This window comes from Amborella trichopoda, chromosome 10 (genome assembly GCF_054954075.1).
Source record: "Amborella trichopoda isolate Santa Cruz 75 chromosome 10, AtrichopodaSantaCruz75HAP2 v2.0, whole genome shotgun sequence".
Lineage (NCBI taxonomy): Eukaryota > Viridiplantae > Streptophyta > Magnoliopsida > Amborellales > Amborellaceae > Amborella > Amborella trichopoda.
In genome coordinates, this window is record NC_142345.1 from 9,839,954 (window position 1) to 9,864,728 (window position 24,775).

The 24,775-nt window shown below is 36.5% G+C and overlaps 1 protein-coding gene across 9 annotated transcripts; it reads left to right on the forward strand.

Moving 5' to 3' along the window:
* Nucleotides 1-539: 539 nt before the first annotated feature.
* On the forward strand, nt 540-13,759 carry LOC18446141 (cytochrome P450 CYP749A22). 9 transcript variants are annotated; one of them, XM_020674778.2, is made up of 6 exons: nt 540-593; nt 710-910; nt 1,005-1,360; nt 4,729-4,961; nt 11,899-12,262; nt 13,223-13,759. In XM_020674778.2, exons 2-6 carry the CDS (start codon nt 748-750, stop codon nt 13,646-13,648), a joined length of 1,542 nt encoding a protein of 513 aa, XP_020530437.1. In that variant the 5' UTR covers nt 540-593; nt 710-747; the 3' UTR covers nt 13,649-13,759. The 9 variants fall into 9 exon arrangements, 6 of the variants coding, with proteins under 6 accessions (XP_020530437.1, XP_088705840.1, XP_020530434.1 ...); XM_088849714.1 differs by having other exon boundaries at nt 1,005-1,228; XR_016042773.1 differs by having other exon boundaries at nt 540-910; nt 12,080-12,262.
* Nucleotides 13,760-24,775: the final 11,016 nt, after the last annotated feature.

The window sequence follows — 24,775 nt, forward strand, 5'->3', positions numbered from 1 at the left end:
TAACTCTAAAGTTTTGGATAGAAAATACATCTTGAGATATATTTTTGGAGGGAGACACCGCATGAAGAGGTGAATTGGCCGACTCACAGGATACTTTAATGCCCAACTTTATTGAACTAGTGTCACTCACCAAAACGGTTAAAAATTAAATTTGACAAATTTCAATCAAACTTAATTTTTCTTTGGAACACACAGGCAAACTACTGTTTGGCATGTCAATAAGTCGGAATAAGTAGTCCGATGTAGAATTGACTGGAACTTGCATCCCCCAGTATTCCATTGCCCTAAAAGACATTCAGAACTCGCATCCCCCAATATTCCATTGCCCTAAAAGACATTCAGAACTTGCATCCCTCAATATTCCATTGCCATAAAAGACCTTCAAAGATTTTACCCAAGGGAGTGATGGGGGTTATAAAATATGTGGAAACAATAATTGATCCAAATCCATGTCATATTTCCACTTCCATGAATAGTCAAAAGAACTTGTCCCATCAAAGAAAAAAGAAAGAAACATTGGCAAATGTGAATACTCTTCTGAACCCTAGGCTGGTCTAAACAAAGAGAAATTCTCTAATCTAAGACTTGAGAAGGTGAGAGAAGAAGATGAGTGCAGGTTTCATGGTATCTAATATCTTCTCTACAATCTTAAGAGCATTATGCCCATTATTGTTTATGTTTTTGGTGTTCAAATTGGTGGAATTTGCAGTGAAAATATGGTGGATTCCTCTTACATTAACAAAGTTTATGGAGAAACAGGGGATTAGAGGTCCCCCATACAAATTCCTCCATGGAAACAATAAAGAAGTTGGGCTGATGGTAATGGAATCGTCTGCAAAACCCATGGATTTCTCTCATGATATTTTTCCTCGAGTTCAGCCCCATTTCTACTCTTGGATCAAAATCCATGGTACGTGAGAGAGAGAGAGGGATGAACCCAAGTGGAAGTTCACGATATTAGTAATTTTTTTATGATGATTTTGGGTTTCTTTCCATAATCGCAGGGAGTGTATTACTTTGCTGGTTAGGCCCAAAACCACAGCTTATCGTCACCGATCCAGAGCTCATACGAGAGATTCTCAACAATAAAAGGGGTGATTTCCAAAAACCAAAGAAGAATTCAATTGTGAAAAGGTTATTAGGAGATGGCCTTGTATCAGCCAATGGAGAGAAATGGGTTCGCCACCGTAAGCTCGCCAACAAGGCCTTCAATGGAGAATCCCTCAGAGTAACCCCTCTCTCTCTCTCTCTCTTTCTCTATATGGGGTTAAGAATCTTTATATACACAGATTTAGAGCAACAGGTTGACAAGGGTGAGAACCTTGAGACTTTCTTTGCATCCCAAGCCCGGGTAGAGGAGGTGAGTTGTATTTGATAGACAATTTAAAAGTTCTTGAAAACTTTTTATGAAAATCTGCATTATTACTTATGCTAAGGGATTCTCCATAAACGACACGCTGAATCAGAAAGATATAAGGGCTTATGATCCCTCTTAAAGTATGGCCTTTGATAGATGAGAATGAAGGACTAGGATTCTTGTAGCCGTCCTCAAATAGTTGAAAAATTGCAAAGATTTAAATCCACAACCTTAATTCTCCCTTCACAAGGATGCCCTTTCAATAAAAATTCATCCATCTTTATATTTTGGTGTGATCTCTGTCATTCTCTCTCTCTCGAGATTTTACCTATTCCTAAGAGCCCTTTATATTTATCTTTCTATTTGTTTGTTCTCCCTCTCTCTCTTTCTTTGCCTCTTTCTCTACTTTGGGGTGCTCGACTCTTAGTCACCTCTGCAACAAGACGTCGAGTAAGCAAAACTTAGGGAAAGCTATTGTATTTTTCGTAGGCGTCCAAAGAAATGAAACTTAGGGAGTTTAATTGTAATTTGGACTTCTAAGTTAACCTTTAGCCCTGGTGAAATGGTGAGATTACCTCAATGTGTTCAAGATAAGTCCAAATTATATAAGAACTATAATGTGAACCTTCTAATGTTTATTTTGATGTTTAGTAAGGTTGGCAATGGGCCCGGCCGCAAAAGAATAGGGCCTGATGCATTGTAAGTTTGTATTTGATTTTTGTGCATTGATGCTCAGGATAAGATCAGCAAAAATGGTAAGTTTGTATTTGATTTTTGTGTATTTTTTTTTTTGCATCATGATGCTTGGTGGAAGATTAACAAAAATAGCTAGTTTTTGTTTAATTTTAGTGCTTTCTTTTTTGAATCTTGATATTCAGTATAAGATCAGCAAAAGGCAAGTTTTTATTTGTTTTTCATGCTTTATTTTTTTGCATCTTGATGCTCGGTAGAACTTTCTCTTTGTGGAAGAAGCTGCATAAAGGAAATTTGGAGGATTTTTACAGAATTATGCATTAAAATACAAATTTATGTTTTAAAAAGAGGATCCTGGTTGGTCATCATTCGTTCTTTTTTTTTTTTTTGATGGTTGGTATAACATCAGGCGCGATTTTGCAAATTAACTTCGAAGTGGCTCATCCAGTGTAAGAAAATCCAACTGGAACTGTGAACCAAACATGGAGCCGGAAGCAGTTATTTGGTACTAAGCTATAAATTGGCCAGTGCAACCAGCCTAACAAGGCAAATCCCGAGCGATAAAAAAAAAAATTTAAAAAAATAAAACAAAACAAAATCTAATAAATATGAAAAGTATATTTAAAACATGGTTAAACAAAACTAGTCCAAATGAAGTTCATAATTAATGAGGAAAAAAAAGATTTTAAAGAGACTATTTGTGCTTAGGAATATTTTTGAACTTTTCTAAAATAGATGGAAAAAATGTAAAAATAAGTATTAATGGCCAAAAACATTTTTAATCTTCGCTAAAATATAAAAAATATTAAAAAGAATGCATCACAAACAGCATCCCTTATTTTTTATTATTTTACATATATTTTTTTACATTTATTTTAAAATACCCGATCGATTCACCAAAATCAGCCAAAATTAAAAACAGTATTCTCACCTAACGGTTAAATTTGACCACTTTTTCCCCCACTGGTCTCATCTTTATCGGATGGCTCACAATATTTTAGTTCTTATTTTAAATTTATTAGTTGTTTTGCTGGGAAAAGTTGGGACGTGGACACCTCTCACAAGGGTGGGATGCACCTATTAAACTTAAAAAACAATATGGGCTTGTTTAGATCCTAGGGTAAACGAAACATGTTTTGCATTCTGGTTATGTCAAAACGGGGTTATTGAGAAATGACTTGATAGCTTGTAGACGATGCATAACCTGGGTTTATACTATTTAGGACACCTGGGTTTATAATATAATTCATGTGAAAATTATATTACACATATTTGATATGCAACAAGTACATATAAAATATTTTTCCATTGTAAAAAATTTTACCAAAATTTTAGAGAGATAAACTATACCAAATTTTAAAAAGAGAAACTTCTTAAAATTTAAATAGAGAAACTATCTCAACATTTTTAGATAGAAAAACTATCTAAAATTTTAAATTTGATATAAAAAATTTTTAGGTAATTGCTCTCAATAAAATTCGATTTAGTTCACTCTATAAAAAGTTTCAGGTTGTTCTCTCTCTAAATTTTGATGTAGTTCATCTCTCTAAAACTTAAAATTTGATGTAGTTTTCTCTGAAAAAATTTTAAGACAATTTTTCTTTAAAAAAAATTAGGCAGTTTCTCTATCTAAAATTTGATATTATTTCTCTCTTTAAAATTTTAAGGTACTCTATCTCTCTAAAGTTTAAATTTGAGTTAATTTCTTTTAAAAAATTTGAGATGGTTTCTCTCTCTAAAAATTTAGATATTTTTTATCTTTAAAATTTTAAGTTACATTCTCTCTCACTAAAACTTTATATTTAAATAGTTCATCTCTCTTTAAAATTTTAAGATATTTTCTCTCGCTAAAACTTGAAATTTTGATATAGCTACTCTCACTAAAAATTCTCTAATATTTATCTCAAAAATAAATTTACCATATCTCTACCCAGTTCTCAAAAAAAAACTAAAGGCTCTTCCCTAATTGTTTGTGCAAATTTTTTTCTCTAGCAAAGTCATGAGACCCTAGTCAAAAGTCAAAATGAGTTGTTTCTCTCTCTAAATAAAACTATGAGTTGTTTTTCAACTAGAGTACACGTGTCTCTCACATAAAGGCATTTGCTATAATTAGACAAACTCTTCCCAATTGTTTGTCCAATTTATCATGGCCATGAGCGAAAGAGACGGGTGCATAAACAAACACCTTTTTTTCGTGACTTTGCCGACTCGTATTTTTGCGTGAGTTTGTGGGCACACAAGATACAGTTATTTTACTACAAAAATACCAAACATGATTTTTCACGGGATAATATAGTTATACAAAACCAATTTTGTTTAATATAAGCCCTTCGTTATATACCCATGCAAAGTTTCTTGCACTTCACCATTCACTAGAAACAAACAAAAGTCTAATCAATATTTTAGTGCATTGCATTTATTGAAGCTGGGGTTGAGAGAAAGGATAGGATCTTAAACTTTTCTTTAACCTATCCTACACTTGGGTAAAAGAGGTAGGTTGTTAGAGAGACAGCAAGCTTAAAAGTTTACATCTTATTATGAATACTAAACTAATATTATGCTTTTGTCTTTTTAAAGGTATTGCTTTTGACAGAGAATAATACAAAAATATGATTCATGTAGCGAATCTCAAATAATTAGAATTGAGTTTTGAAATAGAGAATTTATGTATCTCGCAGGGTGTGCTTTCAAAAATGGTAATAAGTGTTGAAGAAATGATAAGCAGATGGAGAGATTACGAAGGGCGAGATACTGAAATTTCAGGTGAATTTCGGGTTTTGACGTTGGACGTTATTTCAAGGACAGCCTTCGGAAGCAGTTATTTACAAGGAAAAAATATGTTCGATTTGTTAGCAAAGTTGGGAAAGATAGTTGCTTCGAATGTCCAGAAAATTGACTTTCCCGGTAGTGGGTAAGACCCTCTCTCCATTTTAATGTAGGGTTGCAGTTCGAGTGGTCTCACGCGACCATCCTAGAACATGGTCTTGCATCCAAATCACATAGACATGTATTTTGGGTTGCCGGGGAACAAGTTCTCGTGAGACCAACCTAGCACAGCACCGTGGTCTCGCAGCAAAAACATGTGGTTACACTAATTTCTCATATCTCACAAATTTTTAAATCGTTCCTGATTCACCTTGTCATTTTTTGATAACTTTACCTAACAAAAATTGATTTTTGGCCCTTAAAACCATGTTTATGACTATCCTTCAATGATAATGTTTCAAAAATCAATCTTTAAAAGATAGTTGATTTGGAAGATTTTGAGCAACAAATCGTCAACTTCTTTTTAAGTGATCTTAGGAGTGAATAAGTATTCTACAAAAAATTTCAAACTAAAAGAGTCCATATAATTATCTTTATGGGGTGCCACAACTTTTGTACAGTGTGGTCTCCCCAAATCTATTGCCTTTAATAGGAAAAGTCTTTTATGCGTTGGGGACGCGGTCTGCATTTGCTTTCCGACGCATCAAACATCCGTCATGTTAATCTTAATGATGGACGTAAAGTATTCGTCCGATCCAAAAAAAATTAAAAATAAAAGGTTTAAATTTTTTTATATTAATTTTAGTTTTAAAATTTAATTTTTGATATGTTAATGATTTATATATTAGAGAGAGTATATTTTCCAAAAATTAGGTTCGAAATCCATCTCAAAAGTAGATCACAAAAATTTATAATTTAAATTTGAGTAAATATTTTCGTACCCATTGTTTTTAGGTTTTATTTTACAATAAAATCAAGATTTCAAAATATATATTGTGTCATACATATCCTAAATAATATATCTTTTAACTTCCCCCAACACTCTCTCTCTCTCCAAATCAAGACCCCAATTCAGGCCTCTCAAATCACCTTCATAGCCCTCCAAATTCAAGTATCTGCAAAAGTTTCATAAATTTTTTCTTTGTTTTCTTTTAAAAGAAAAAAAAAGAGACCTTAAACTTGGGGGATAGTGAGAGATAAATCAGGGAGAAATGGGTTTCAGAGAGGGGGAGTGAGAGAGGTAGAGAGACAAAACAACGCAATTTTGGGATTATGATTGCAAAGGAAACAGAGGTGTCAAATAGTGAGAACCTGACTTAGAGAGAGAAACAAAGCCAGAGTGAGAAAAACAATGGAATCTAAGAAGCGGGTTTTGATAGAGGATACGATTCGAGAATGGCGACATTTCACTAGCAAAGAGAGAGAGAACTCATGCATTAGAAAGAAAAAGAAGCTTTAGAGAGAGAAAACAAGTGAGGACTCTGAATTCTAACAGATGGGTTTTTGGGCCCGGGGCAGACCTTGGAGAAGCACTAACGAGTATCAGACTCTAAAAAAACTCTGGTCTTTTAATAGCAACAAAGCAACATACCATACCAGACATGGAATAGCCCTAAAAGATACATCTTTAAACGCCAAGCTCTTTGAAGAGAGACATAGAAGATCATAAGAAAAAGCTTCAAGAGTGGAGTATCTCTCTTCATCATAGAGTTTTTGCTCCACATTTCCACACCCAACCATGTCATATACAACCACGGTGATTTTGCTGGAGATGGGGGAGAATGTATTGTCAAATGGCATGGTTAGCGCCCTGTTTATCTCTCTTCATAGTGCTCTCTCTCCCGAAGTTTTTTATCCTTTTTTTTTTATTTTTTGTAAAACTTTTGCAGGTATTTGAATTCAGAGGGCTATGAAGGTGGATTTTAAGAGGCCTGAATATTATTTTCAAAACTTGGATCTATTGAGAAATGAAATTCAAAATAAAAAGAATAGAGATGTTTTCCTTTTAAAGTTTAGGACACTTTTACAATGTAGTCACTTTTGTATCCCACAGCTTTTTAACATCATACCAATCAAATGTCAAACAATGGGGACCTATGGCAATGGTGGTCAATTTCAACCGCTCTAATGGTTTTTTTAGAGCCGCTGCGAGGACGAAATCATTATTCATTTTCGTCTAGATGTTAGAACTTTCCACACACAATTGTCTCTCGCATCTTCTACTTTCTAACTCCCCATCTCTCTCCATAACCCCCACCTTTCTTCTCTGTCGTGGTCCCTTCCTGTTACGCTCTCTCTCTCTCGTCATTCCATAGACCTCTCGATTAAATTTAAGAGTACCACGTCTGTCTCTATTCTTTCCTACACATTATTTTTAGGACCTCAATCTCAAATATAATTAACTGTTTAGTTTCAAGAAAATTAATAATTTTCTAGTTGAATTAATTATAGTTATAATTATAGTGTGGTTTCTATAAGGTTGTTGCAATATTAGACAATCCAACTAAAGCACACCTTCAAATTGTATATTTTGGTATAAAAAATCGTTAGTATTATTTGAAAATATATTTTTATATCTAATTATAAATTTGTAAAACTTAAAAATGGTTAAAATCAAGTAGATCTATAAACATATGAAAATCTTGAAAATGAACTGCCTAGATAACATATTGCAAGATGCATTCTTTCTAGGACTCAATCTTTTTTTTTACCATATTCGTACATCTTGATGTCAAGATAATCAATTAGAGAGCTTTTCAATATTAAAACAACCTCTTTCAATAGATTTTTGATGTGGATCATTAATCTTACATTTTAACGTTGCATCCTTGTATAAACATTTTCCTTATAATAATACGATGCATTAGTCATTTTGCTATCAAATTCTTATGTGCTATTATAAAATGTCATACAAAAGACATATTGTCAAATTACTTCAAAAATATTAATAATATCATCAAATATAATTACAAATAATTCTAATAACATATGGTAAATTGGTATGTAAAGTACATCTTTAAATTTATATATATTAATGTACATACATGTGCAGAATTGCTATATCTAGTGTAGCATTAATTTTTAACAATACTTAGCGCTCTTTCTTAAATATCTGTCATTCTATTTCAACAAAATTTGATTTTCTTAGTTTCTATTTGGTTTATTAAATTTTTTTATTATTAATAATTCTATTAGATGAAATTTCTAAGATTTTGTGCAACGCAGGGCTGCTTACTAGTGTGTGAGAGAGAGAGAGCAAATTCAAATAAATGATGAGTTACATAACAACAAATGCTATCAAATTCCCTTTGGACTTCGGAGAGCTATTTGTCTTGGCCACGACAAGAAAGTGTTTTAGCTCTTGGATTGATTAAGGTCTTTGAGAGGTTTTAAATATTTTTAAACATAAAAAAAGTCTAAATAGGTAGGTGTTCCTATCTTTTCTTTTAATACATGAAGTATATTTTACAAGTTTTGAACATATCAAGTATATACATCATATGTTTAATTAATCATGGTTCGAAAACTTTAGAAACGTATTAAAATTGTGGGAAATTTACGTACGAACTCGGGTTTTTTTTACCATTATAACGGTTTGCCCAAAAATTGACTGTTATTACTGGAATGATGCATCCAAGACATTTTTTTATTTTTTTGCCACCCTAAAAAATGAGTTAACTCTTTCTCTCTTTTTTGAAGCAAATTAACTCTTATCTCTCTAGCTTTTGTATCTCCCCCCATTACAGAAGTACCTCTCCCTCTCCTCTCTCTCTCTCTCTCCCGAGTTGAAAAGCAAACACACGTCAAGGGCCCCTATCAAATATTAGATACCTAAAATTGTAAAAGAAAAAAAAGACGCATACAACCAACAATGAGGATCAGAACCAGAAATTAAAGCAGGGAACCAACAATGAGGAGTCGTAAGTCATCTGTTCCTGTAGCAGCAGCAGTAGAGCGACGAGTGGTAGAAGCAGTAGCAACAGAGGGAGTGGGGTACCAACATCGTGCTGCAGTAAGGTGGGTTTGAAGCAAGGGCCATGGACCCCAGAGCAGGATGAAATGCTGGCTGCATACATTGCGCGTGAGGGGGAGTGCTGATGGCGAACTCTTTCGAAGCTCGTTGGCCTCCTGCGATGCAGAAAGAGCTGCCGGCCGTATTGGCCCCGACAAGAAAGACCTCATCCTTCGACTTCATCACCTCCTTGGAAACCGATGGTCCCTCATCGCCAGCAGGATCCCTGGACGCACTAAAGAGACAGAAAGAAGAGTCCATGTTTTCGAGGGGTAAATAAAGCGGATTGGGGGAAAATTTGTCAAAAAGTAAAAAAAAACCGTGGTCCTTCCAGATAATAACGACAGGGCGATACCATTATAACAGCAAAAAAAAAAAAAAACCCAATTCATACGTAAATTTCCCTAAAATTGTTGAATTGGTTTCACTTTGTTTTGGAGCTGAATCAAAGACTTCAACCAAATCAAAGTGACTCAGATAAAGTTTGCAATAGGCACTAGTCATATTAGAACCCCAGATCGGGCCGGGCTTACTCCTGTCAATGGTTAGACTGCCCACAACATCTAAACCTATTCAAACCAGTGGTTTAAAAAAAGGGTCGGTGATCCGGATCGGACATCTCAAAAACCCATCCGGATCGACGAATCGGCAATCTGTATCGGGAATCGACTGAATCGGTCAGATTAAGCTTCAAAAAAATTCTAAAAAAAGTATTAAAATTCTTTATAAATATTATCTTTTAAGAATCCAATAAGAAATGAGGGTATTACATTATTAACGTACATTTTTTTCATCAATTTGTGAATATTGAGATGCTCTTTCCCGATATAAACTTATGTTAACCATTAAATTTTCATCGTATAAAAGAAAAATCATAGAATTATCATAGTTAAAATATATAATTATACATATAATTATATATAGACTATTATAAAGAGTAGATTAAATCAATGAAATAATGGCCATTAAAATTTCGTTTTGGCGAAAAACCCTAATCCGCTAAAAAAAACGTAAATTATTATAGCCTAATTAACTATAATCCAAAATTATTACAACCTAACTAATTATAATATTATATACTGAAATTATAATTATTAATTTATATTTTATAATTATTTTATTAGATAAATAATAATAAATTAAAAATATTTTATAATATTATCTAATTTAAAATATATTATTGGCAGCTGTAAGAAAAATAGTACATTACATGATTTATAATGTAAAAATTAATAAATAAAATAAAAGATTTGGTTATCAATGTAAAAATTAATAAAATGCGTATATTACATGACTTTATTTTTTATTTTTTTATGCCTTTCATATTATTTACAAAAATAATTATAGCACGATATACAACAAAAATTAACTGCTACACCAAATTTAAATTTTTTATTTTTCATTTTTTTATGCCTTTTATATTATGTATAAAAATATTTATACCACTATATACAACAAAAACAATTATGCAACAAAAAATGAAATGCCCAAGGGGATTCGACATTGGGAGGTCAAAAGAAATAGCAGAGGTCATAACCATCACGCCACCTCGCCGCATGTGATTATAAGTTGCTGATTAATAGAATATATTTATATTTCGTTTTCATTTAATGATATTTGGGAATTATCCCACATCGAAGGATGGGTATTCAACTTTGCTAGATAAATACCTATGTAATATGAAATAAGGCATACGCACGGAAACATTGGCCCAACCTCACCCGTGATATGTGGCACGTGATTTTGTCGCACGTGTCTGCGTGTCCGTGACGAAGTGGTAACGTCTGCACGTGTCTGTGTAGAATCTGTCCGTGTCGGAGTGGTGACGTCTGCACGTGTCTGTGTAGAATCGGAGTGGTGATGTCAGAACCGCCGGTTGATGATATAATCAGAGTGGTGACGTCTGCACGTGTCTGTGTAGAATCGGAGTGGTGACATCAAAACCGCCGGTTGATGATATAATCAGAGTGGTAACGTCAGAACCGCCGGTTGATGATGTCATCGGGCGGTTTACTGTTTAAAAGGTTTACTGTTTAAAATCGTTTAAAACCGCCCGGTTCTCTCTAGACACGGGTAGTTCCCGTTTTGTATGTGGAACCAGCTCGTTCTGTGGCGATTCCCGAGTCGAACCAGGCGAGTCCGGCTTGACTCGGCGTTTTTTTAAACCTTAATTCATACAATTAACAAACCTTTACACAAACAAACTAAATGTCGAACAAATATTTTTGAAACTTTGTTAGAGATCTTTGACGGTTTTTTTCAATCTAGGTAATGCCTATAGTTAAATAAATGAACATACTACTAATAGAATAGAATGCACACTTTTTCTAGTTACATGGGTCTGGTCCATTTTCAATGACACAGATAGAAAAAATCACATTATAATTGAGTATGTGTTTTTCTGCAATGTTTCTAAGAATACTGATAGCCATAAAAGTCTCTGCAATTTGGCACATGTACTTCATAAATTTGGTGCCACCATATTTTTTTCTTAGTTAATTCACTTTGATTTGTCTTGTTCCTTTGCATCTCTATTCTTAAAAGGACTGTATAATGTAATAGTATTTAACCATGGTACAACAAATTTACAATTATCCCTATCCTTCATATGTGAAATCTGACGGCTAAGGATATGCCATAAAATTCGAGAAAACTTTGTTAAATTTTAACCATGGTGATTGGCTCATCCCCAGCAACCTGATGTAATTAAAGGTGATTTTGATCTTTTTCTACTTAAAACAAATAATCCTATAATGTACTCTCATTTTTAAATAAATAAATTCTTTACATTAATATAAAGGAAAGATTTGTATGGCTTCTAAATAAATAATTTTACCTGATTAACATTTATTTTGTATGGCTTCTCAATTGTCATCTCTTGGCTCCCACTTTAGTTTCCTTTCTTATTCATATTAAAGGCATAAAGATTGAGAAGAATCTACTCAACTAAGCTTCTACATTAAACTGGTCCAAAAAGAATTTTTCTCACAATGTGTTTAAATGTGTGGCATGTCACAGAGTAGTTTTGAGTATACTAACAAAACGTTGGAATTTTTCATTTTAAATGGAGACTTTTTCAATCCAAGGATGAAGCAGAAGCCAAAATACTAGACCAACAAATCACGAAGTCAATTATGAAAATGATTGAAGCAAGAGAGAAAAAAGTGAGGAATGGAGATGCAAATGGTTACGGTGATGACTATTTTGGAATGTTGCTACAATCACAAGTGAATTCCAATATATCATTGCAGGACATAGTGGATGAATGCAAGACCTTCTATCTTGCTGGTCACGAGACCACCAGTGCACTACTCACGTGGACCGTTGTTCTCTTGGCCATGCACCCGGAGTGGCAAGAGAGGGCAAGGAAAGAAGTTATACAAGTTCTTGGCTCAAACACACCTTCCATTGATGGCCTCGCCCAACTTAAAATAGTAAGATGGATTCTTTCTTTCTTTTTTTCTTTCTTTTTTTTTTTTTTTTTTAATTTAGTGGAGAAGGGGTCATCCACCTGTAGTAGGAGTGGTACTCAAAACGTAACATTGTGGCACCCCACCCTTGAGCCCATTCCTATAAGATATGTTTCTATGTGACTTTATTTGAATTTTTATTTATTTTTCAAAATCATATAAAGCTACGGCTTCAAAATGACCAATTCCCCATTTTAAAAAATATTTTCCCTTGAAAATTAATGGAAAAATCTGTTTTGATTTTCAAAATTTAAGAATATTCTCATATATTTTATATTTTATATTATTTAATTTTAAAATATATTTTGGTAAATTTTCAAAAGTGAGACAGTGAGAAGTATCTACTATCCAAATTTGAACTTAATCCCATGTATAAAAAAGGAAATAAAAATTATAATATACTATTCACTATAAAAATGGGACTTAAAAATAAAATATGAAATATAAGTGAGTATTTTAAAAATAGAAAAGTATACAATGAGACTATTTATATTTGGTACAAGTGGTCACAACTTGACAATTGTGTGTGAAATTAGATGGCTATATTTATTGCATTGACCAAGCTCAAAGTTTAAGAAATTTTTTTTGAATTTTATGACACACCTAAGCTATCAGATTTCGCATGAGATAGTTATAAGTAATTGTGACCTCTTTATACCAATAGTAAATGGCTCCATAATATACAATCTGTTTAGAAATTTTAAAAATAAAAATAGATTTTTATGTTAATTTCCCATCAAATTTTGAATCTTTTTTTCCTTCTTAACCTAATCATCAAGCAAATAAACTTTTTCTTTCAATCGGCAATATAATTTAAAATCCCAAAAAACTTTCAAATAAATGTCTTATTATTTTACATGGAAACTTAAACTTTATACTGCAGGCACCATTTTTAATAATTTTTTTTTTTTTTAATGCATATAGATGAATATGCTAATCAATGAGTCTCTGAGACTGTACCCACCAGTTCTATTCCTAACCAAGGCATCTATAAGGAAGGTAAGAGTGGGGAAATTTACCATCCCCTCAGGAATGGAGCTAGTGGTGCCACCATTAGCAGCATACCATGATCCATCACAATGGGGGGACGATGTGAACCTTTTCAAACCGGAGCGGTTTGCGCAAGGGGTGACCACTGCTGCATCAACCCAAGTGTCCTTTATACCATTTGGCTATGGCCCTCGCATATGTGTAGGCTTGAACTTTGCCACACTAGAGGCCAAAGTGGCTCTCTCTATGATTCTCAGATGCTATACTTTCACACTCTCTCCATCTTATCAGCATGCTCCTGCGCTTAGGATCACAATGGGTCCTCAACATGGAGCTCCAATCATCATCCATTCCCAGTAAAAGTTTATTTGTATGGGAAGATTTGATTTCAATTCTTACTTATTTATGTTGTTGTAAACTTCCTTATTTCTGAGGGTTCAATTTGAACAGTTGATGTTTGCTTTTGTTTTCTTTGGATGGTTAGTATTCATCAAGTAGAGAAGAGGGGGTAAATTGAAAACTTCTCCTAGTTCTGTCCAATAAACTCAGGCCAAATCCTAGGTCCATCGAAACCCAACATTCTCTGCAACCCATAAACCAAAATCAATTAAACCCCGGAGAAGAACATCCCCTCAAACCTAAGCGCAAGAAGAACATTCCTAGGCAAATCTCTTCGTAGAGTTCGACATCAACTTCCTGTTTAGCAATCTCGAAGAACACAATGCTGTAAAGACTTACCCTTCCCATCTGATCCTATCGCCAACTCTGGGTGCCAGGCCTGAGGGCTAGGCTTACAAATACTTTATTTGTTTATATTTATTCTTATTTATTTCTTGTTGTTTAGTTTCTCTCTCATGTTTTCCCTCTATTTCCTAAAATTTCCTTTTTGTTTTACACAAATTCAAGTTGCCACTGGCCAATGGCCCGCGAGAAAGAAGTCTCTCCTAAGATCACTTTCTCACATATTGGAATTTGATGACACCCATCTCTACAGAACATCTAAATTAACGAGTTTGCGCACAAATCCGGATGGAATTGACTTCGAGTAGTCTGTTTTGTCCAGATTTGATGTGTAAACAGTTTGGCACCTAGTGTGCCGCCCGTCAATAGTTTCTTTTTACCACTTTCTTACTTTTATATACTTGAACGGGCGTAACGGGCTGGATTTGACAAGATAGAAATTTGTCCATCCATATTCAAGAATGTCCATTTACTTGGTTACTCAAATCGGTTTCAAGTTCTTGATGTTGAGGATGCTTACGATTTTCGGGAACTAGTTTCAAAGCGTGATGGTGGTACTACGTTCTTACAAATGCAGCCCATACCAGCAAAGACCGATGGGGATGAAAGATTAGAGAGTCACAATCTCTGTTTTCTATTGTTTTAGGTGATGGAACTCTATAAAATTGTGCAAGTTAATGATGGTCCATCGACTCAGCCTCAACAAGGAGGCATTGTTCCAAATCTCACAATTATACTAATTCAATTCTGCCACTCTTGAAAATAAGTTCAGTTTATTTACATATCTTATCACTTTGAGTGGACATGCTTGGCCCTCTAAAAGGAGGCAGCTACAATGGATAGTACTACCAAGCACAATTACATTTGCTTCCATGAGCTCTTTCCTCTATAGCTTTAGGACTCAAATGATGGTTGTCGCTGTGAATTTTGTGTAATCTAAACATGGGCTGTTTGTTATATGTTTCAATCTTTGCCCTCCATTTCCCTTGCATTTGGGTGCATTATAAACCTTTTCTTCTCAAATTCCTCATTTTAGTTGGTTTTTCTTATTTTCCTTTGTAGGATGCATCTTGTCATGTTTCGTTTGAATAAAGAGTTACTGATCATTCTGACAAAGATTGAGATCTTTTACCGTATGTCAAACACCAACACCTCACAATTAAAATATTTTGGAATTTCTTGAGTGATTGTGTCATGCTATGAAACCTTTGATCTTCTGTGCATTATAAGCACAAGGGAGCTCTTTTCACACTAGTGGTGTGTAACAATGATGCATATGGAGAGCAAAAAAAAAGTCTATTATGCTACTTAGAGTAGTGTAAGAAAACAAAAGCATTAGTGCTTGCTTCATTTATGTTTCACATTACTCGCACAGCATATGTGTGTGTGAGAGAGAAAGTAGCTTTCCATATCATCATAATTGACAGCACAACTGATATAAATGCTGTGGGCAAATTTTTCAATTAGGAGAACATCTTTCAATTCAAAAACAAAGAAAAAAAAGTGTATTTAGAATATCTATACATCACACCACATGAGAGAGAGAGAGAGAGAGAGAGGAACTATATCCAACATCTAGATCAGAAATTTCTTTAACTCTTCAAAACTAACAAATGCATCTCATAAGTAAAACTTTCTTTTTAGAAAGATAAACGTTTGTATTAAGTGCAAGTATAAAGAGGTGCACCAGTTGCAAAAATAGGCTAATACAAACCACCAAGATGATGGAGGGCAACAAAAGCTAACAAAAAATGCTATACAACAATCAATGAACAACAATTGATAAGATGCTTTGGAACTCGCATCTTTCAGAATATTCTATTTTCTAACTTTCACAAGCAAAATGATATCATCAAAAATTCATCAATCCTCATTAATGGTACCTGAAACCAGTCATGCCAAGTTATAGTGAATTCCTAATAAGAGGCAAAAGCAAATTATATCATCAAAAATTCATCAATCCTCATTAATGGTACCTGAAACCAGTCATGCCAAGTTATAGTGAATTCCTAATAAGAGGCAAATGAAAATCAAGATAAAAGTTTACACTTTACTAATAAGAAAAAAAATATTACTCACCCCCTAAATAAAAGTGGTGTGTTTTTTGAAGCATGCCCACAAAAATTATGGGTAGATTGGGTTTCCATATACAACGAACAACCTAGAAAACTATTTAGAACCCCAACATCATCATTGTACCAATTCATAAAAATAAAAGCTCTTATTCACAAAATTGAGTGGGCAATTTCTTGCATCATGACCAGTTTCACCGCACCTTTGCATCTTACAATTCCTTGGTTTCTTGCTATTTCAGCAGCCCTTTTGAACCTTTCACCGTTAGACGTCCTTTTGTGATTGAGATGATAGGATTTCCTATGTTATTGCCATCAACACCCAAACTAGCATCATTTGATTCATCTTGTAGCAAACAATTTGATGTCGTATTTTGGACCTCCTCATTTTGGCATAAATACCCATAATCACCTTTTTTCTCAATTGGAGATTCCATATCATAGAAATCATCCATTTAGCTGAGGGGATGCTATCCCATCAAACTCATCCATTTAGCTGAGGGAATGCTTTCCCATCAAACTCATCCATTTGAGATGGTGAAGTTATGGATGGGGTTATATAATCTTTCAAATATAAGAAATAACATTGAGCAATATGGTTATCATGTTTTAACAAAATAGAGTATCATCAAGAAAAATACATACAAACTAGAGAGTTATCATTAATCAATAGAAAATAGAAAAAGAAAAAACAACAGAAAGAAAGAAAGATATAATCAAAAGAGTAAGTTAACATGAATAGATTTGATTAGGAGAGAGTGTTGAAAAATTGGTGGGTGAAATAGGAAGAAAAAGTAGTATACTTTTTGAAAATCAAAGATTGATTCCTTAGTGTTTTCGGGCATGCAAGAGCGCTATCTCAAGATGATATTTGTGCCCCTTCGATACTCTTTTTTATGTGCATAAGAAGGGCAATCCGTCATCGAGATACAGGAAAACAGAGAGGTCTCTTTGATGTTCCTAGGCTCTACACACATGGTCGCTCCGAAATGTAAATGTGTTGAGAAATAGAATGTTTAGACAAACATTAGACTCCAAATAAACAACCAGAGGACATCACATTCATGGCCACATTCACCCATGCACTTTATATCAGAAACACAAGTTTATATTTATACTAGGCACTAAGCAACTCCAGAGGTTTAATCCTCTGTTACAATTTACATCTACTTAAGAAAAGAAAATAAGCCGAAAGCCTTTTATTCAGGCTTTGAAACCTATACATTCAAAGAAAATACGGACATGTTAAAAGGAAAAGATAACATCGAGGGCATATCGGCCCATATGCCTGTAAATATATGCAGGGATGTGTTATCCTTCGATTATGGTCTTCTTAAGAGAATGGGTCTCAAATGAATCGTAGTAAACGATTATCTCTCTATTCGTGTCTTGAGTATCACTCTCTTTTCTACTGTTAGTTCTTACCGAGGAAAAACCTATGAAGAAAACTTTATCTCTACTAGACTGTGTTATCAGAAAAGTGTGATCCCTTTTTAATCGAGAAGTCCCTTTTTTATACTAATAAATTATGGTTTTTCAAGGAATAACCACACATTTCCCATCTTTGAATCTTCGCCATCCTACTTCATCATGAGTTTATCTACTCATTTGAATCACATAACTTGCAGGGTGTAATCTTTATCTTCATAATGTTGTTTACCTCTTGTGTTTATCTTTTCACACTATTGATCTCACTGCTGGGTTGTTCTCGTAGAAACAATCATTGGCGCTTGTCTTTTGAATTTCAAACTTTCAAAGCTCACGATCTCGAGGGAGAAGAATCAAGGATTCGTCAATATCGTTAGTGGACTGCAACCACTTATGTTATTCAACTCAATCCATGCTACACCTTTTAAGGGTGATAAAGCAAGGAGCCAAGAGTTCAATGACCCTGATTTTATGAGAGAATTCCTTGTTTCGAATAAACAATTCCCCTTTTGTGATAACTAATTTGTTGTACGATTTGTAAAGCTTTGAACGGACGATGATGCTGACTATAGGTTAAACCATCGTTGGTTGGTTCGAGACTTTTGTTGAATGAGATGGGTTAAGCCATCTCTAGGCAGCTTGAGACTGCCATTGAGACTGAGATTGGTTAAGCCATCTCTGGGAAACTTGAGACTGTTGTTGAGCTGAGATGGGTTAAGCCACCTCTAGGATGCTTGAAATTACCATTGAGGCTAAGATGGATTAAGCCATTTCTGGGCAGCTTGAGACTGTTGTTGAGACTAAGATGAGTTAAGTCATCTCTGGGCAACTTGAGACAGTAGTTGAAACTAAGATGGGTTAAGCCATCTCTGAGCAACTTGAGACTATCATTGAGACTGAGATGGGTTAAACCATCTCTGGATAGTTTGAAACTGCAGTTGAGATTGAGATGGGTTAAGTCATCTTTGGGTAGCTTGAGACTGCATCTTCGAGAATCTTCGTTGGATCCCAAAATCCATGGACTAAGATATGCTCAAGGTAGAGTCAAATAGAGCACACTTGAACAATGTTTTTAAGAACCATACTCATTCTTGATCCTCTATGATCGAACCATACTCAAGTGGTCGTTCTTAGTCATGCATCGGGACTAATTAATTACACTTCTCAAGGGCAAAGTATCGGCCATTAAGAACTCGATCTTTGTTAAGTATTGATTGGAATGTATTTGATCTCGTTTACAATAAAAGTACACCCAACAAAACCGCCCCAAACTCTTCACTCATGAGAGAACCTCGAAAGGTGTGTAGCACTCGACCAATCTCAGGAGGACTCGTTAACATTGTACATTTTACACCCCTTTATTAAGGCGGCACATGTGCACCTTTTCCCAGCCGTATTAATTAAACGGATAATCATCTTATCCATTATTTCCCTATGAAGCCGTTATCATTTCTGGGGAAAAGACCCCTCAGCTTCTTCACATGATTCTATAAATCTGTCGACTACCTTGGTTTGTCAGTCCATCTTCCCAACAGTTTTCAACTTTTCACCTTCTTTTACACATGTCTTCCAATGTTCTTCCCAGATGTCTCTCCATCTCTCTCAATCCCAGAAGTACATAGCAGCCTTTGTTGTTGAGGGCTTGGTCTCTTCATCAGAGAAGGCTATTGTTGTTGAGATTATCTCCATGTCTACAGAGGAGATCCTCGAAGCCGGGCTTATGCTGGACCCAAAGTCCAAGGAGATCGCAAGCCTAAGACAAATGGTGATCCATCTTTGTCGAGAGGTGGAGCAGCATCAAAATATGTCTGACTTCTATCGGGGAAAGGTCGAACAAATGAAGGAGCTTCTGGAAGCTGTCTAAGATTAGCAAGATGATCGATTTGGGGAGTGATGCCCCAAGGCATGTGCAGGGGGAGCTTCTCTTTCTTCTTTCTTTTTTCTTTCTTCTTCTTCTTTTTTTATTTTTATGTAAGGGCTAGGTCCCTCCTTTTGCTATCAATGAAGCTTTTTGGTTTGAATTTGTGCCTTGCGCTGTATAATTTTGCAAAATTTCTTCCAAATATGCGTCTCATTTCGTACACCGACAGTTTGCATCCCTATGTCTTTCTTATTTGTTGCAAGACAAGCTCGATTTAAAAAATCGAAATTTTTACCCTTTCATTTCAAATAATGCCAAGGGCAATCGGGTAATATGAGAATAAGACAAAAAGACTTTTCACATTCCTTGTGGGGCATTTTCATAAAATGGTTACCATTCATCATTATCCCGCCATCAAGACTTTTCAATTTTTGAGATGAGGAAGCCAAGCATCATATCTTTGTTTAAAGTACGCATCCATTTGTATCATTCCATCCTCAACCTCTTCCTTTGGAAACCTTCTTCCTTACCACAACCATTTATGGTATCCTTCTATTTTCCTTCTGGCAGATCTTCTTCATCAGAGAAACCTTATGCATCTTCTCCAAAGAGCCTTCAGTAATTTCTTCATGGAGAGCCTTCTGCATCTTCTTCAAACTTTAGAGAAGTTTTAGACCTTACTTTTTTATTTCCTAAGAAGTTTTCAGCTTCCGGTTCAAACAATCTAAGGTAAGTCTTCCTTTCTCCTAGGAATTTTGCTTCACATTTTCGTCCTTGTTTTGTTTATTTCTTTCTTTCATCTTGCCTGCAGTCCTTTTCCTTAAGCATATGCTTATTTCGAAAAGAAGATTAAGTAACTCTAGGATTAATCCCCTTTTTTATTGGAGTTTGATGCTTCTAAGAGCATAATTCTAGTTTCGACCTTCAATCTTCTGGTCTCAAGGGACCATCTATCTGGTTCTTAATACTTCCTAGAGAGACTTCACCGGACTCTGTTCAACTCCATTCAATGTTCTTTTAGAGTCTAGCTAAACTTTCCCTAAGGTGATGGTTGGGAGTTAAAAACTTCCATCGACTCCCTTTGATCATGGTGGTGAATTCTGGCCCTAAGATCAAATGCTTAATGCATTTGGTCATCAAGCCTTGGATCTGTGCTTGTGATGCTCTTGGTTACCTCTGCCTATTGGTCTGATAGGAGCTTCAATTGTCTTTTGAGTTCAAGAGTTCAGACCTCGTCCTGAGCCACGAACGCATCAGATGTAGGTTTGAAAATCTTGAATCCTGTGTAAGATGAGTAGGACCAAGGGTCAACCTCGCTCTGAGCCATAAAGGCATCGATTGTAGGCTTCAAAACCTTGAGTCGTGTTTTTTAATCTTGCAGTTATCTGACCTTTTGCTCTCTTCTTTTCTTCAGGCATCATGCGCTCCATTCCTTTTCCGAAGCAAGAAGAAAGCTGGAGGGAGAAATGTATTGGCATCTCAATGACACAGAACTCTCCTGTGTGTCGATCTGACGGCAAATTTCCATCACATCTATCATGGCCTGCCGATATCAATTTTCTAGTGGACTAGGTTGAGTGCGGGGAATTCACACCCAACTCCTTCCATGGCATCCCCTGACGGAATCTCCTACTTCATTTCACTCATCCAAATATTGTTGCACCTAGGACTTTTCCAATCTTGGGGCATGAAATCCGGGATTATAATGCTACCTGAACAAACGCGGGCTTCAGATGTGAAGGCGAGAGCGGATTCATTTTGGGTTACTATTCTTGAACCCGAGACATTTGTGACCATTTCTGTCGCACTTGAAAATGCATGGCTTCTTTGTGCCTGTGCATGCTTAGCCTTCCCATATGACTGCTGCTCAAATGTTGTCCAAGACTTCCTGGAAACTTAATGTACCGAGACTGTTTGAGGGTTTTTTCCATCACTTGTATCTCTGGTATGAATAAGGAGGGGGCAGTTGGCGACATAGGTCCGCAGGTACCAGAATACCTGTGGATTAGGGGAGCCGCAGGTCAATAAGCCTTGATCTAGAATTGAAATTTCCAAAAGTCTCAAAATGGCCCTAAAACATGCAAGAATTGGATAAGGGAACACCTACCAAGTATCGTCGTAATCCAACGAGTTTTAGGCAGTGCAGACGACATAACAATTTCGAGAAATTTTGTCTTTTTCATACTGAAAATGAACTCTGAACTACAACACCATTATCGTAGCATCAAATAGGCTCCAAACTATTGTGTTGGATTCAGAACATTTAAAAACCCCCGGGTACCAATTTTCGGTGCATTCGGATGCTTTTGGAGCAAGTTATGGCCAAATTACCTAAAATAAGTAGGTCATACACTATTATGGTGCACCCTCTGTGAACCAGTTTTCATTAATGGAAACTTCACAATTTTGGGGGCAAACTTTCCATGGCCGTATCTTCCTCATGCTAGGTCAGATCATGCATGATGACACGGCCCGAGCCGAGAAAAATCGAATAGAGAAGTTCACCGTAAAGTTCCAAAAGTAGCAGGGAATTTCTAGCAACACATCCCCTCGATCGAATGATCACAACACGACGCTCGCGCATGGGATCGGCCCCAAACCAGACTCATTCCAAGCACTAGGTCAGAAGCTTCATCTGAGCCGAACCTCTCACATGATGGATGGTCAGATTCGATGCACGATGAGTACTAAAGTTGCTGAAATTTCTGGCCACCAGAAACCAAACTCCGACTAAAGTTTCCCTATTTGGAAAACGGTTGTCCGGGCACCAAATCGAACCATTCATTTTGCAAAATGATCGTGTAAACATGCTCATCATGCTACCATGAAGAAACTGACGAAAAACATTGAGAAACGGGTTGAATCCCAAATCTAAGGTCGTACGTTTTCCTATGTTTTTGTCGTGTCATGATTATAGCCTGAGAGTCCGATCCATGGCTCGAAAATGGGTATCAAAATGATCGTCTTCCCGAGACAATCAAGAAAAGAATAATCTTTTGGCCAGATGAAGACCAGAAGGACCCCGAACGGATCATGGAAGATTGTGAAGATTGCATGGCCATGGTAAGGACTAATTTGGAATTTCATGGATTGTTGGTGTAGGAGCCGGATTGTCCTTTTGGCGCCTTTTCTTAAAATTTCTTTAATTGATTCAATTGTTAATTTTCATCAATTAGATCAGAATTTGAGCATCCACCCATGTTTGACCTAAAATCTATATAAGCACGTGATGTGCTCATGTAAATGACCCCTCTTCATCAATTAAAAATTAGCCTTTTTAATTTTTAAATGACCCCTCTTCATCACGTGTGTCACGGACCCACGTGAGGTAAGTCCTGCCTCACGATCCAAATTCCTCTCTAATCAGTTAGTATCCCTGCCGGCGTCCTCCTTACACGGTTCCCGAGAGAGCGATCTCAGTTCCCGGGTCCATGTCGAACCCGAAACCATGTCACCAGGTCATCTCGACTTGGAGGAGGAGATCGAGGCACCTAACCAACTTGACAACTCCAAGGGGAACACGCTACCCCATAGTTGGATCGTCCTTGTTTGGCTTGCCTTTCTTCTATTTCATGTTCACTTGCACACACATGTCTTCGGAATGTGTCAACTCCTTCATTCGAGTTGGGGATTTTCTCTTCGCTTCAAGAACAGGTTCTGCGAACCTCATTTCCAACCTTTCTTTTGTGTGTTGACCCCATGTCACGCTCCCAGGTCCTGACCTAGATTGGATCGAGGAGGGACCTAAAAGTCCGTCACTCACCATCTCGTAGCCTTGGTGGACCCTCCACCAATGCACCTTGCATGGGTGGCACACTAGCCACCGCACACTGCATGCACCCTGCTATCGGCAAGTCACTTGTTGGTCCCATTGCTCGGGGCAGCCAAAAGGTTGTCCCTTCCCTTCCAACGCATGGCGTCAAGCTATCAGTGCTCCTGTCGGTCACCGTAAGGCCACCCCCCCCACTTTCTATCACATCGAGCCCCTGTAGCAAGAGGCTCGACACGTCAAGGAGGAGGCCCTAAGGCCGCCACCCCCACACATGCACAAAGGGTCGTGGTCTATCTACTCGAGCCACACTTCGAGGCAACCCTCAGACTGCCTTGAACCACTATCTGGGTTTGGGTCTTCTTGGACCTGGTCCTATATTCTTTTTGCTTACATATCACACTACTCGTGGCAGCCCTCTAATTGTGCTTAGCTAAGTACATGAGATACGACCCCCTCGCCGTCCCTCCCAACACATTCCTGCTCACTCCATGAGGGATGGTCACAAGGCCATTCCCTCACAAACACATGCTCATGACATTCGGCCTCCTAAGGCAAGACATACTGCTCGAGCCCGGGTTGACCCCCAAGTCACCTGGAACCCCTCTGCAAGTGGCACACACGCCTACCCCCAACGCCTACACTCCTATTTCTGAATCCTATCCCTTGCCACACTACAAGACATGGGCTCGGATACTCTACCTCCTCTCATCTCTCTCTCTGAAAGGATGGACAAAACAAAACCTGAAAGAGCGTTGTGGGCAAAAATGTCAAAGGATGGACATGGTGAAAATCCAAAAGGGAACCATCGGTAAAAGCCTCAAAAGAAAAAGAAACAAAAAAATGACGGGGCACAGTAGCACCATCAGCTATTGTGGGCAAGAGGAGTCAAAATAAAAAAGGATGGGCACAATGAAAACCCGAGAGGGCATTGTGAGTAAAAACAAAAAAAAAAAATAAGGTGGCAGACGTGGTGTAAAATCCATGAGCAAAATTGCCAAAAGGAAAAAATCTTTCTGGGGTCTTGTGAAAACAAAAAATGGCACACGCCTCGAGGACTTAAATAAAAACCCGAAAGGGCATCTAAGTCAAAAAGGCACTTGTGAGAGAGAAGTTGTCTACAAGGAAGGCCTCTTATTGTCTGACAATCTCTTAAATGACAGTTATAAAGGACGAAGAAATGCAAAACATGAACAAGCAAAGGAAAGAAGAGGAACTTCATTCATATTAGCAGAATTTGGGTACAATTGTTTGTATACAATAAAAAACAACAAAAGAAAAAGGTGGAGTCACTCTCAAAATCGATCAATGACTTCATTGATCTTCATCCTGGACTCCTCAGATGCAACCTTAACACCTTGAGCATGCTCCTTCAGCTCGGCCACCATTTGAGATTTTTAAGCCATCAAAGCAGTCTCTGATTCAAGGACATGGGTGAGTTCTAATAGCTCTTTAGCTAAGGCCATATCCAGGCCCCTCCCTTGATCCATCTCCTCCTTGATTTCATCGAACTCCTCCCACAGCTTCCACATCTCCTCTTTTATAATCCTCATCCTGTTGATGCAAGCCCTTCCCTCGATCTTGAGGTCAGATTGCTTACTAAATATGACGACCTT

What these genes read in the sequence shown, in the direction of transcription:
- LOC18446141 (XM_020674775.2), top strand. Translation starts at nt 607, where the DNA reads ATGAGTGCAGGTTTCATGGTATCTAATATCTTCTCTACAATCTTAAGA. An exon ending in ATTGACTTTCCCGGTAGTGG is followed by an intron (nt 4,962 to 11,898) that starts GTAAGACCCTCT and finishes TTTTAAATGGAG; the next exon opens with ACTTTTTCAATCCAAGGATG. An exon ending in GCCTCGCCCAACTTAAAATA is followed by an intron (nt 12,263 to 13,222) that starts GTAAGATGGATT and finishes TAATGCATATAG; the next exon opens with ATGAATATGCTAATCAATGA.